Below are 12256 nucleotides of genomic sequence, written 5' to 3'. Positions count from 1 at the left end.
ATCTAATGACAGTAGTTCGATCCATGTATAAATCACATCGACGGGAGAGAATAATAGGGCTCTCATTTAAAAGAATAGGCTACAATCTTGAGAATTGAACAGAGGCCTACACGGGTTATAGAATACAAGGAAGTACGGGGAGGAAGGTGGACGCTCGACGAGGGTATTGATGGATTCACCATGGTAGTGATCAGCCGAAAGCAGGGTTGGTTGAGAGCGCCTATCGATCTCGACACCTGATGTGCTCAGTCTACGCAGGAGTCGGCGGATCAGGGGGCTGGGGACGGAAGAGAGAGACCAGATATAGACGAGCCAGCGGGGTGGGGATTGGTGGGATGATGAATGGTGGAGGATATCTGCCTGGACAAGGGGGCATACACATACAGCAGCGGGGAACCAGGGAAGAGCCGGCGACCTCGAACAGGCGCAAGCGTGGGCATAAAGCCGGTTACGGATGAGCGCTCGAGCGTCCGAAGAGAACAATGTGCAAGTGGCGCTTGCTAGCTTGTGGAGACTCGTCGTGCTGGTAAGTGGGGGCAGCGTTCAATGCTAGTGTCAGACAGCGGACAATGGAGAGCGTTGAGAGGAATATGGCATAGAGTGGTTCCAAGACATGTGGAAGGGGGGAGCGAATTCATGCCAATTCGAAAAGACATTGTTCGATCCAACGAGGATCAGAAGTGCGTTCGTCCAAAGAACAATGAGATGATAATGGTGGGTTCGCCGGAGAGAATAAGCTGAGTACAAAAGAGCAAGCAAGTTGGACAATAGTGGAGCTGAATCTCGCATGCCATGGATCCTGACCAGTAAAAAGACCAGTTTCAAGCGAGAGCATCCCTGTTGTAACCTTCGCAGCATGAGGATCCCATCTAAGAAATGGGGGATGGCTGACGAGACGCTACGAAACATCCCCTGTATACAAAGTCATACGGCAGCAAAGGAGAAGAAGCCTGCAACGGCGTTCCTTAACTTGACTTTGATTGACAATTTAGCAGCGATCGCTATGGCGATGAGGGGGAACGGGGGATGCAAGCTGACGCAAGGGGAGGTAAATCTAGGTAAATGGACAGAATACGGGCGAGACTGGGCGCCGCCATGTTTCTTCCGCTGATACGTTGGGTCTGGTATACCAACCTGACTGGGGCTGTTCCGCCGCTAAAATTAAGTGCGGCTACGTAGCAGCATACGGTCGAATTTCTTGCGGAGAGCTCGGTTATGACCTGTTATGACCCTATTAAACACGCAAATCGCAGCCGAGAGATTTTGAACCGCGCAGCGCAGATTAAATTGAGACGAAGTTGGCGGAAGCTCGACGGCTGCAAAGTGCTGCACGTGTACGTCAACGAGCGGGCAAAACGGGTGTCTAGCACGCGACAAGCGACATCGGTGGTGACTCCGGCTGAAACTGTGCGCGTATAGAGTTTGCTGAGCGAGACGGTCAGCCGTTCTTCGACGTGGTCAGTAATAGAATCATGAGGCACGTCGGCACGTACACACACCAAGATCTCCGTCACAGAATCCATGCGTTCAATTGAGGTGCACTGAAAGTCAAGAATTGCGAAACAGTGCCGAGGTGCACCGTCGGACAATTGGGCACGTTGTGGGGTGAAAAAGTGGATTTGTCGGGTGGCTGTGATCGGCTAGGTTGACCTGAGCAGCGCCAAACTGTGTATACGCTGTGCACGGCAGTCCACCAGTCGGACTGTCCAGGAGAGGATGACGTCACATCACACTTGGTCACACTCGGTCACGCAGCATCACGTCCGTCCTCGCCTTGCCTTCTGAGACATCGATGCCGACGCTGGCTTCCTCTCTTTGAACGACGTCGCCCAACCTGGCCTGTCAGCATAGCAAAGTGACACTCTATTCTGCTCACCCCTTTTCGCATTGCGCGTCCTGATCTGGTGCGGCAGCCGTAAGGAACTCAGGACAACATTGATCGCGGATCAGCTTATTCCCGCACTTGCTGTCGTTTTATGGAAGTGCACAAGATGCACACGCTCTGGCGTCGGGCGAATGTCGATGGAAGCTTGACGCTATATGCCTGGCAACTAGTGCCCTTGCCCTGCTCGCGTGTAGACTTCCATGCGATGCGGTCTGCGCAGTGAACATCGGTCCTTCATCCAGAGATGCGCGCTCGAACGCACGCACTCGCCGTCCATGAACTGGGGCCCAACCCTATAGCCGCTCTGAGACCGACCGGGTTTACATTTGGCATGCGATCCCAGATAGGAGTGCTGTATGTGGATCGCTTTAGGTGAGTCGATCAGTCCTGTCCACTTCCGCTGAGCGTTCTCAATCCGGTCGATCTGGTTTTGGAGGGGGGGAGCACAAATCTTAGGTGCTGCGGTGGCTGTGGCCCTCGGTAGGGCCCGTCCGTGGTGCTGAGTGCCCAGCACTGGTATATGCCTCACGGATCTCAGTGTCGCGGCCTCGGCATGTCTGGGATTGTCTAGGTTTGTCCTTGTCATTATGGGGCACGCATGCACTACAACATTGTGGACGTGTCATCCGCTGCGGTATGCTGTCCAACTCCTCAGACTCCCCCTCGGGCTGGAATGACCACGGGCGGTTGACGCTGCTGCGAGGGCATGGCGCGACGGACGCTCCGAGTGGGTACGATTACGCGCGGCGCAATGCGTCATGCATCACGTGAGCTATTGATCTGGAACCCGCCATCTTTTTCAAGGCTCCCTTTCCTTTCCTGGCTGTGCTGCGTCACCTATTACGACGCGGCAACTCCGATTGAGCGTCCGCACGCCCCTCGGTAAAGTTGGATCCGGTCTGGCCCGTCACGGCGCGGGCGTGCGGTGCTTCGAAAGCGTTGAGATCGAGGCGGACGGTGAGGAGGCCTTGCGGGGGCTGAAGAGGAAGCGCACACGGGGAACGTGGCGGTTGATGTGAGTGATGCGCATCTTCTCTCAGGTCATGCGGCAACGTGGGGGCCAAAAGGTTCCCAAATGGGATGTTGGTTTACAGCCTAGATCAAGATGAGGTTGCCGTGGGGAATGGAAGGACGCCGTGTTTTTGTTGCGGCTTTCCAGCTCGCGGCTGCTGATGAGACCGACGATTGTGCTGCGGCTGACTGAATTTTGCAGGGACGACGAACGTGGACGGCGCGGACGTGGCTGGGAGGTTGCCGTGGTGTGGCGCGGATAAGGGAGTGCGGGGCTGGTAATATGGAGGGGGGGAGCGTGGGAAAGCAGGAGCCATACGGAAGGGAGGCCCAAGCAATTTGCAAAAGCGCGTGTTCCTAAGCTTCGCGCGCTATAACCTTGGCCTCCCTCCTGCTCCCTTTCTCCCTCCCCCCGTCTCATCCCACCACCACCACCTCCTCGCCCCTCCCTCCAGCCCCCTCCTCCCCAACTCATTCACGCCCTCCGCTCCATCGCTGGCCGACATCCGTCCCCCATACTCCTCCCCCGCTGTTCATGATACGTCCTGCATGGATCCTGCCCTCGCCACACACCCCATCCCTCACGGCCACCCCTCCGCTTCCTTCCAGCACCATTATGGCACCAGAATCCGCCAAAACTCCGTCATCAAACCCTCGGCGCGTTTGCGACAGCCCGCGGACTCCCCCGCCCCACCACGCCGCATAAGGCCTGCCCTCCCCGTCTCCAAGCCTGGCCAGCCTTCCCTAGCACCTCCGACGGACTCCGGCATCCCTGACTTTCCACCTCCTCATGTCATGCTCCACGTCGAGGATTCGAGCAGCAAGGTGTTCCTGGCCATCGGTCGATCATTTCTGTCTGTGGTGCGTGCCTACCCTATCCCTGTATCTGTGATGTACTCTATCTGACAGCACCCTTCCACTCCCTTGACCCTCTCAGGACAATCGCGCCATGACCATCAAAGATCTTGCCGAGATGACCATGAAGTTCGGCCTCGTATGCCAGAAGTCAGTCCTCCCGCTACCCCTAACCCCACCCGATGGCTAGACTCACGTTCTTGACTTCTTCCATAGCGCGTCCGCCGCTGGCCAGGCCATCACCACCTATATTCGCAATCATATGCACCGGTGTGACACCCAACAGGACTATCCGCTTCTTTCACGCCACGTTCTCTCCGGCACGCCCTCAGACGACGAACTGGTCTCCGCTCTTCATTCCCGTTCCGGTGGCGCCCACTGTGCCCTTGCCCCCGGAGACAATAGGGTCACCAACTTTAGAAGAGGCACCATGGTCTGGTATCTGAGCAAAGCCGCCGGCGCTCCCTGCCCGTTCGCAAGAGCCGGCATCCGCCTCTGCGAGTACACCGAGAACGGGAAGGTGGGTGTGTCGGCAGGCCCCAGGGAGCGGAAACGGGAGAGGGACAGGGTGCGCAGGCAGGAGCAATGCGGTCAGAAGCGGAAGAGATTGGCGAGGGCCTGCGCTGATGGGGGAAAGGCGGATTCTGATTCCGGGAGCGATGCCGAGAAAAGGCCACCGAAGGTGAAGTTGACTCTTCGGTTGAAACCTTCCCCCTCCAGTATTGCTTCATCTTCCCCTTTATCCACTCCGGCCCCGGAGCCGATCCCGAGAGAGATCATCGACGTCTCTGACGACTCAAATTCCGACGACGACTCGATGTCTGTGGACTCTGAAAGCTCTTCAGACGAAGACGAAGACGACGAATCCATGCGAGACTCGCCTTCGTCTGAGATGCCGTATCTTTCACCTCCCGTCGACTCCCCAATCGCCTATCGCCGCTCCCCTTCCGTGCCCTTCTCCGTTGCCTCACCGCCACCAGACTCTGAAGACGATTTTGACTACGTGAATTCCATCTCCGCCTTCCGGCGCTATCCCTCTATGCCACTGCGAGGTGCTCCGTGGGATGACGACGACGACGATATGGATTGGGATGACGAAGACGAGGATGAAGAAGAGTTGGAACTTGGCGGATCGAGCCTTCCACGAATCGCCTCCTCAAGTCACTTTGACGATAGTGGCTTTGTGAAACAGGAACCTTGTGACCACATGAGGCGAGTACTCGATGAATGGGAACATCTCGATAATGGCTTCGACAGCATGAAGGTCATGGAGGTTGTCACTCAGGCTGCTGCTGGATTGGAGGTTTCGTCGAACATGGTGAAGGTCGAAGAGTCTGACCATTGGGAGTACGACAGTCACGACGCACCTAGCCCGACGCCCTACAACCTTCCAGGAGACGACGAGACTTACCACGTTCCGCTCAAGGAAGAAGCGCATACCCCGTCACTCATCATGGGCTATTCGTCGACATTCTCTCCGGACGACGACGGTCTTATATGCGGCTCCCCACTCACCCCTCTGTCCGTAGTTTCGCCTATCTCAGAGATCGGTGAAATGCGATGGGCCACCATGCGTCGGCCAAGCGAGCTCATGTGGAAAGATGCAGAGTTGCTTGGGCCCGACAGCATACCCCCGCACGAGCTCGAGGAAGGAGACTGGGACAGCAAGAAGTCCAGAAGCCAGACGCTGGACCCTGTTCCTTCGATCCGTGCAGTCTCAGAAGCGCCTTCCGACATGTCCCCTTTTCCCGATACACCTTCGGCTGAGTCTGACGATACTCAGGACGAAGTGCCTCCAACACCACCCACTTTCACATCACCTCTTCCATTGTGGCGCCCGTCACAGCCAACGCTATCTTCATCAAGGGCCGATGTTAGACCTCGACCATCTCCATTACTCGAACAGAAAGGAGTTCAGACCGACGTCGTTGTCGTGGACACGTGCGAGCCTTGCTCCCCAGCTGTCACTGCAACGCAAGTTGAAGGTATGACTCTTTTCAATTCGATATGATTCCCAAGTTATTCACTGTTCTTTTTCCAACATAGGCATAACCGTGTATCAGATGACCGTCGAATCGTCCCGTCTGCTCCGCCGCATTGATACCGACTTTGTCAACCTCGGTCTTATTGCCAAATACTTGAGCGTTCCCACCCCTCCAGCCGCTTCCATTCCGAATGCTATGTATGTCACTCAAGGCTCTTCCATCGCATGTGGTACCTGGGTCCCACTCCCAGAGGCTCAGGCATTCGTCAAGGAGCATCGGGCTGCCGACTCCTGCCTTGACACGTTCCTCTCCGACCTCTTGTTTGAGCGTTTCCCCCAGGCCTTGCAGGATTTTCATAGGTCAAACGCGCGTGGCCGCCTTCTAAACCAGTTCGGACCACATTTTGCATCGACGCAGGAAGCCAAGGAAGCCAAACGGCTCCTGCAACGGAGAGAAGTCCCACTCCGCGAGGCCAGTACACCGTGGGAACGCGGCATGGTCTCGTACTGGGATGTGGAAGATCACCTGCTATCCGTGCACCCTTCGCTCACGCTGACGGATCTCTCCCTTCCTATGAAGTCAGAGGACAAGGCTGTGGTGGAGACCCCACTCAGCCCCACGGAGCAGGAGATGTTTCAAACGCTCTGCCATCTCTCGGATTGGGAGAACTCCCCGCCGACCACAGCCGTGCCCATCGCCGATGATTGCGCCCGGGACACTACCGCGGAGGTCGATGCTGATGTCCGGAAGGAGGCCGCGGCGGATGCGGTGGTTGTGCAGCGATCGTGCTCGCGCGATCGTCCTCTTCGGCGTTCCAAGCGGGTAGCAAATGCAATGGCTCGATCGCGGACGCGGTCCAGCAAGAGGGGCTCCCGAAGCTCTTTGTCATGAATTCTAGTTCTGCCTGCGGCCGGGCAGCTGCATCTTTTTCGCCGGCCGTGCGTGGGCGCATCAGGCTAGGTCTTGTTGAACTTGCCGAGACAGACGGCATTTTAATTATTCGGTTTTCATTGTGTTTATGTTCATTGTCGCGAAGCAGACGTCGCGTCTTTTAGAGTTGTATCAGTAACTCGCTCTTCACGTCTTCCCTTCCATTATTGCCTGCATTTGCAGGCTCAGGACGTTTCATCGCCCCGAGTTGAGACCCAGTACTTTACACCACGCGCACAGGCGTCGTCTCCCGCCCACGCCCACGAAGGATACCCATCGGCGTTGGGGCGAGAGATTGCGACGGAAGCATTATGAGCAGCTACGTACGTTATGTCGTGCTATATTTTTATTCCCCCACTCAGTACGAGCACATATGATGTATGGCATGAAAACGAATAGATATGATCGCCCTAGTCCGCAAGGAGGATGGAGAGAGAGTGTGGCACGGACGGACGCAACGAGCACAAGGGCTGCCCTGTTTGTACGAAATAGGGGTGTGCATAATTGACGGAAGGAGACGCAGGGGGGCAAGCGCCGGGTGCGGAGATTGAAACCCGGTAAAGTTAGGCAGGGAGGGCGCCTTGGTCTGCTCCCCACCACTCATTCCCTCTACTTAGTACTATTTACTGGACTTCGTCCTTACTATAGTAGCTGTGGGCAGCTCTTGTTTATCTTCGCCCATCAAAATTCTTTTCATTCCCAAAAAATCCGGTTTTCTGGCTCAACATTACGACTGTCCAGCTTGTCCAGCACATAGTAACCATCGCCTACTATCCGTTTGCGGAGCCCTGCGAGCCCTCTTTCTTCTCGCTTTCTACACGGGCCAGCCTCTGCAACAACCGCACCTTCAGTAATACCTAATCTCTATTCGTCTCCAAGGTTATAATGTCTCTATCCGCCGAACCCGCTGGTTTTTCCAGGACCCCTTCTGGGAAAACCCCTCCCCCGGCTCCCTCCGCTGCCTTCGCAAAGAGGTGTGTGCTTTCCCTGCGTTTTTTTTTTTGTGATGTTCGGCGCTGACAGTTGTCGACAGGGCACGCGAGATGCAAGGGGATGGCATGATTGGCAGATACAGGCCCCCTGCGCTGCGCGCCCTAGCTTCAGGTGGTTCCCCTCCTAATGACATTTCTCCTGCCACCTCCACCACCGCGGCCGATGGCTCTGGTCTGCCCCCCAACACCTACCCCGCTGGATTCAGAAGGGCGAGGGCCGGGACCTTACCCTCAAACGTGTCGCTGGCCGCCCAGCAGTATGCAGCCACAAACACCCTGGGTAGCACCGCCCCCTCCACTGAGTCTTTCAGCGACCAGTTGCAGCAGCTGGCCTCCACGGCACAGAACGCGGCAGCGGCGCCGATGCGGCCGAGCCTGCGCCACTCGGCTTCCGTAGCTTCTTCTGTTGCTTCGTCTGCGCTTACGGAACGTAACAGTCGTCTTCGCTCGGGCTCATTGACAATTCTGCCGTCCGATGGGCTGTCCAACGCGTTCGGTCCAAGCATATTTTCGTCCTCATGGCTCTCAAACAACAACAGCTCGTTCCCTGTCCTGGATGAGCTGCACTCGGTCACGTCGATGGACTCGGGAGCAGACGAGTTCGATGTTCACACACTCGACTATTTGGGACTGGACGAGAGTCACCATAGGATGATGCCCCAGGCGGCGACGATCTCAGAGCTTCGCAACCAGGCTCAGGCTGCTATCGCTGGGAATTTGTCCAACCCGCCCCGCATGCGCGCCACGACGGTTTCACATCCATACCGCCGCATGTCTGCCGCGACGGCGTCGCTCCTGGCCACCCCGAATGCAGAGGAAGAAGAGGATATATACGAACAGTCTTACAACCGCCAGAACATCGATCCCTACGGCGATTCCCTTACGCCCGACAGCTACTACCCACCATCGTATGTCGCGCAAGGCTTCAGGCAGAGCGAGCACCTCGGCGCGAACCTCAATAGCAGGCCGCGTGCCATCTCTGTTGGCATACTCGAGGATCCGTCGCACCTGCACCGTCGCGCTGCTGCGGCCTTGGACCCGTCCCCATACGAATTGGCCACTGCCGTAAACTCGTACAATAATGCTGGGGGCAGTCAGCTGAACATACCCGGTGGTATTCTGAAGACCGACAAGCTTGCGCCCTCTCGTGGTGCTGGGGTGTCTCCCACTGTCCGCTTCCCCAACGGCGAGCTGTCGGCTACGAGGTCGTCGCCGTATTTGGCTGCTCCGGGCCAGACGGGACGTGCTGTTTCCCCCAAGTCCGAGCAGAGCACACAGATGCAGACGCCCACTCGGTCGCTCTGGATCGGGAACTTGGACAGTTCTGTCACAAGCGAGCAGCTCATCCATGTCTTCGCCCCGTACGGCGCCATCGAGAGTTTGAGGCTTTTGCCTGAGAAGGTCTGTCACTGAGGCGCTAGGGGTTTTTCTTCGACAGGCTGATCTCTTTTCTCATTATAGGAATGCGGTTTCGTCAACTTTGTTGACTTGGCAGATGCTGTGCGCGCTAAAGAGGACGTTCTTAATCGTCTTGGGGGAAATATCGGCATGCCTAACGGACAGACCGTGCGCATCGGATTCGGCAAAGCCGACAGCGCGCCGGCCGCCCCAGGAAAGGGTGCTGGCGCATCCACTCCGAACAGTACTTCTTCCATCGGCACTGGCAAGAACGCAGCGAACGCTGGTTTGAGCGGTATCGATGCGCAGCTGCAGTCAAGCCCGACGCGCGCGTTGTGGATCGGCTCCATCCCGTCCACTACCACGCCAGCGACGATTTTGAGCGTGTTCAGTCCTTACGGACCCATCGAGTCGGCGCGTGTGCTGACTCACAAGAACTGCGGCTTCATCAATTTTGAACGCTTGGACGATGCTGTCAGGGCAAGGAAGGCACTCAATGGACGGGATGTCTTAGGTAGTGACGTCGGAGCGATTCGGATTGGGTTTGCGAAGGTCCCTGTCAAGAATGGGCAAGAAGGCGCTGGAGGACAAGAGGAGAACCCTGGTGTCAGTGCGCAAGGCGTGGGCGACCTCAGTGTCGGCGCTACCATCCACGCCCTACGCAGCGTTAAGGGAGCATCGACTATTCCTGTCGATCAGCAGGTGCTGGGGGGCGCCGTTGAGAACTACCGCTCGAATTTGCTCTTGAGCATGATCAGTGCTGGTACCCACAATACCGCGTACGTGAACGATGGTACCCCGAAGCCCGCGGGATGGACTCCGACTGTTACGGAGCAGCAAATGATCATGAAGGAGCTCGCGGGTGGAAGCCCTGATGCGGACGCCGATATCCAGGCTTTGTCGGGTGAGTGACACTAGTCACTATCGACGGTCCTTAGTCACCTAACAAACTGCAGAATTCCGGCCTCCTACCATGTATTACACGACCATCCCTCTTGTTTCCGAGAGGCCCCACAACAGACGTTGGGACGCTTCCAAATTGCGTGAGCTGCGCAAGCGGATGGACTCCAACACCATCTCGGACGAGGAAATTGAGCAGGTTGCGGCCGATTTCCTCGATGGCGAAATCGTAGACCTCGCTTCAGATTGGCTTGGCAACACAGTAAGTAATCGACACCTCCCTCGGACGACACCTCGATTGAGTTCGTTTGTTAGGTCGTGCAAAAGCTGTTTGAGAAGTGCTCCACCCAGGCTCGTCTCGCGATGCTGGAGCGCATCGGCCCTCATTTGGCAATGATCGGTATCCACAAGAACGGGACTTGGGCTGCTCAGAAGATCATCGACTGCGTGCAAACCCCGGAGGAAGTGGCCTTGATAGCGTCAAACTTGCGCCCCTACGCCCCGCCCTTGCTTCTTGACCAGTTCGGCAACTATGTCATACAGTACGTTTGGTCAGTACGTTCATAGGCTTTGCTTGACTCACCGTTTCCAGGTGCTGCCTCCGCTTTGGTGGCCCCGCTGATGACTTTATCTTCGATGCGATGGTCGACCGTTTGTGGGATGTTGCGCAAGGACGTTTCGGCGCTCGCAGCATGCGGGCCTGCCTTGAAAGCCCCAACATCTCCATCAACCAGCAGCGCCGTATCGCAACCGCGATCATCCTCAATTCGATTCCACTGGCGACAAATCCCAATGGCGCACTGCTCCTCACTTGGCTCCTTGATACCTCTGGCTTCCCATCGCGGTACCTGTTGTTGGCACCTCGCTTCACGCCGCATTTGTCGCACCTCTGCACGCACAAGCTGGCTTCTCTCACCGTTCTGCGCATCGTGAACCAGAAGGTGGAGCCCCAGGCATCCAGCCAGGTCGTGGACGCTCTGTTCTCATCCCCTGGTGATCACGTTCTCACGGATGTTTTGGGAGACCAAGTGAACGGAGTCGCGGTCGTGCACAAGATTCTCACCAGTCCTTTCATTGACGCTGCCCAGAGGCCTGCCTACATCGAAGCCACCAAGCGTGTGCTCATTGAGCTCAAGGTTATCGCGACTCAGGCCTATCGTCGTCTGATCGAGGAGGTTGGCCTCCCTATCCCCAACTTCCCGGCGAACTATCCCAATGCGGCTACAACACCGGGCGCGAAGACGAAGTTTGGGACTTCGCCGACCACCTACGGCATGCCTGGTCTTCCATCTGGCTATTCCACTCATGATCAGAACTTAGCCTCTATGATGGCGGCCTTGCAAATGGGCGGCCAGAACCCCCAGTCCGGGCAGCCCCAACTTTCCATTGATCCTGCGTACAACCAAAACAACCCGAACCAGCGCGGTCGTAACTCCAACCCGGCGTCAGCATTCTCCCCGGCGTCCGACCCCTTCAATCCCTTCGCCATCCGTTCCCCCGACTTGTCCAGCCCTCGCGGTGCGACTCCTCGTCGTAATGGCGGCATGTCGTCTACGCCGTCCGTTCCCGCGACACCCGTTCCGTCTGGGCCTTACGGGAACCAGTCGCCCAGCCTTGCCTCGGCTGGCAACATTCTTGGCATGGGCCAACCCTCCTATAATGGAATGGCACCACAGTCTGTTCCTCCCCAAGCGTATCAGGCCTACATGTATCAAATGTACCAACAGAACCTCACTCCCAATATGGGCGCTTTCCACGCCTAAACGACAACTCAGCGTCCGTGATGCATGACCTATATATCTAGCACGTCGCTCTCTTGCATTCTATCCCGCCCCGCGAATTTCTTGTCCTCTACGATTTCTCCCTCGAGTTCTGTCCCCCTTCGTTGGGTTTATGGTTGCTTGCATTGATTGCTCCACACTTTTTGATACCCCTGTTTTCCCCCCACGCAAAGTCTCTCTCCCATACGCCCTACTGCACTCTTTCGAGGACAAAATCGCGGATGAGGATCTTGCGCTGTCGTTGAATAGCCCGATGCTGGAATGGCCGTCGTTTTTCATTTCTTTTTTCACTTCACAATTTGCTGCTTGTTTCTTCTTCTCAGCCAGTTTTGATTCTAGCTTTCTTCCTTCGTCTCTCTATCTCTGTATACATAAGCAAGGCTGTAAAAAGTGGCCAACAAATATTATAGATGGATTCACGCGACCGTCTGAGTTTTGGAGTGCTGTTTATTGCGACTTTTCACGGACACATATTGTACATACGTCATTCATGGAGTTCAAATTTCTAGGTCAATAACA

The 12256-nt window shown here is 56.3% G+C and overlaps 3 protein-coding genes across 3 annotated transcripts; all 3 read left to right on the top strand.

Annotated features, from left to right (window-relative positions):
* Positions 1–2521: 2521 nt before the first annotated feature.
* On the top strand, positions 2522–3348 carry HETIRDRAFT_432247 (uncharacterized protein; the record flags this gene model as incomplete). The annotated part of the gene is made up of 3 exons (XM_009544080.1): positions 2522–2652; positions 2751–2900; positions 3099–3348. 3 exons carry the CDS (start codon positions 2522–2524, stop codon positions 3157–3159), a joined length of 342 nt encoding a protein of 113 aa, XP_009542375.1. The 3' UTR covers positions 3160–3348.
* Positions 3349–3445: 97 nt separating this feature from the next.
* HETIRDRAFT_443517 (uncharacterized protein) lies at positions 3446–12163 on the top strand (the record flags this gene model as incomplete). The annotated part of the gene is made up of 12 exons (XM_009544078.1): positions 3446–3757; positions 3834–3901; positions 3968–5736; positions 5798–6504; positions 6655–6674; positions 6907–6989; positions 7587–7640; positions 7690–9059; positions 9120–9960; positions 10013–10218; positions 10272–10507; positions 10549–12163. 12 exons carry the CDS (start codon positions 3446–3448, stop codon positions 11717–11719), a joined length of 6837 nt encoding a protein of 2278 aa, XP_009542373.1. The 3' UTR covers positions 11720–12163.
* Positions 11497–12163, top strand: HETIRDRAFT_438307 (uncharacterized protein; the record flags this gene model as incomplete). The annotated part of the gene is made up of 1 exon (XM_009544079.1): positions 11497–12163. A coding segment is annotated over exon 1 (312 nt), but the record flags the coding sequence as incomplete, so codon positions are not given.
* Positions 12164–12256: the final 93 nt, after the last annotated feature.

Source organism: Heterobasidion irregulare (assembly GCF_000320585.1).
Source record: "Heterobasidion irregulare TC 32-1 unplaced genomic scaffold scaffold_02, whole genome shotgun sequence".
NCBI classification, from domain to species: Eukaryota; Fungi; Basidiomycota; class Agaricomycetes; order Russulales; family Bondarzewiaceae; genus Heterobasidion; species Heterobasidion irregulare.
Note: the sequence above shows the minus strand (reverse complement) of the source record. Positions and strands in the feature narration are given on the sequence as shown.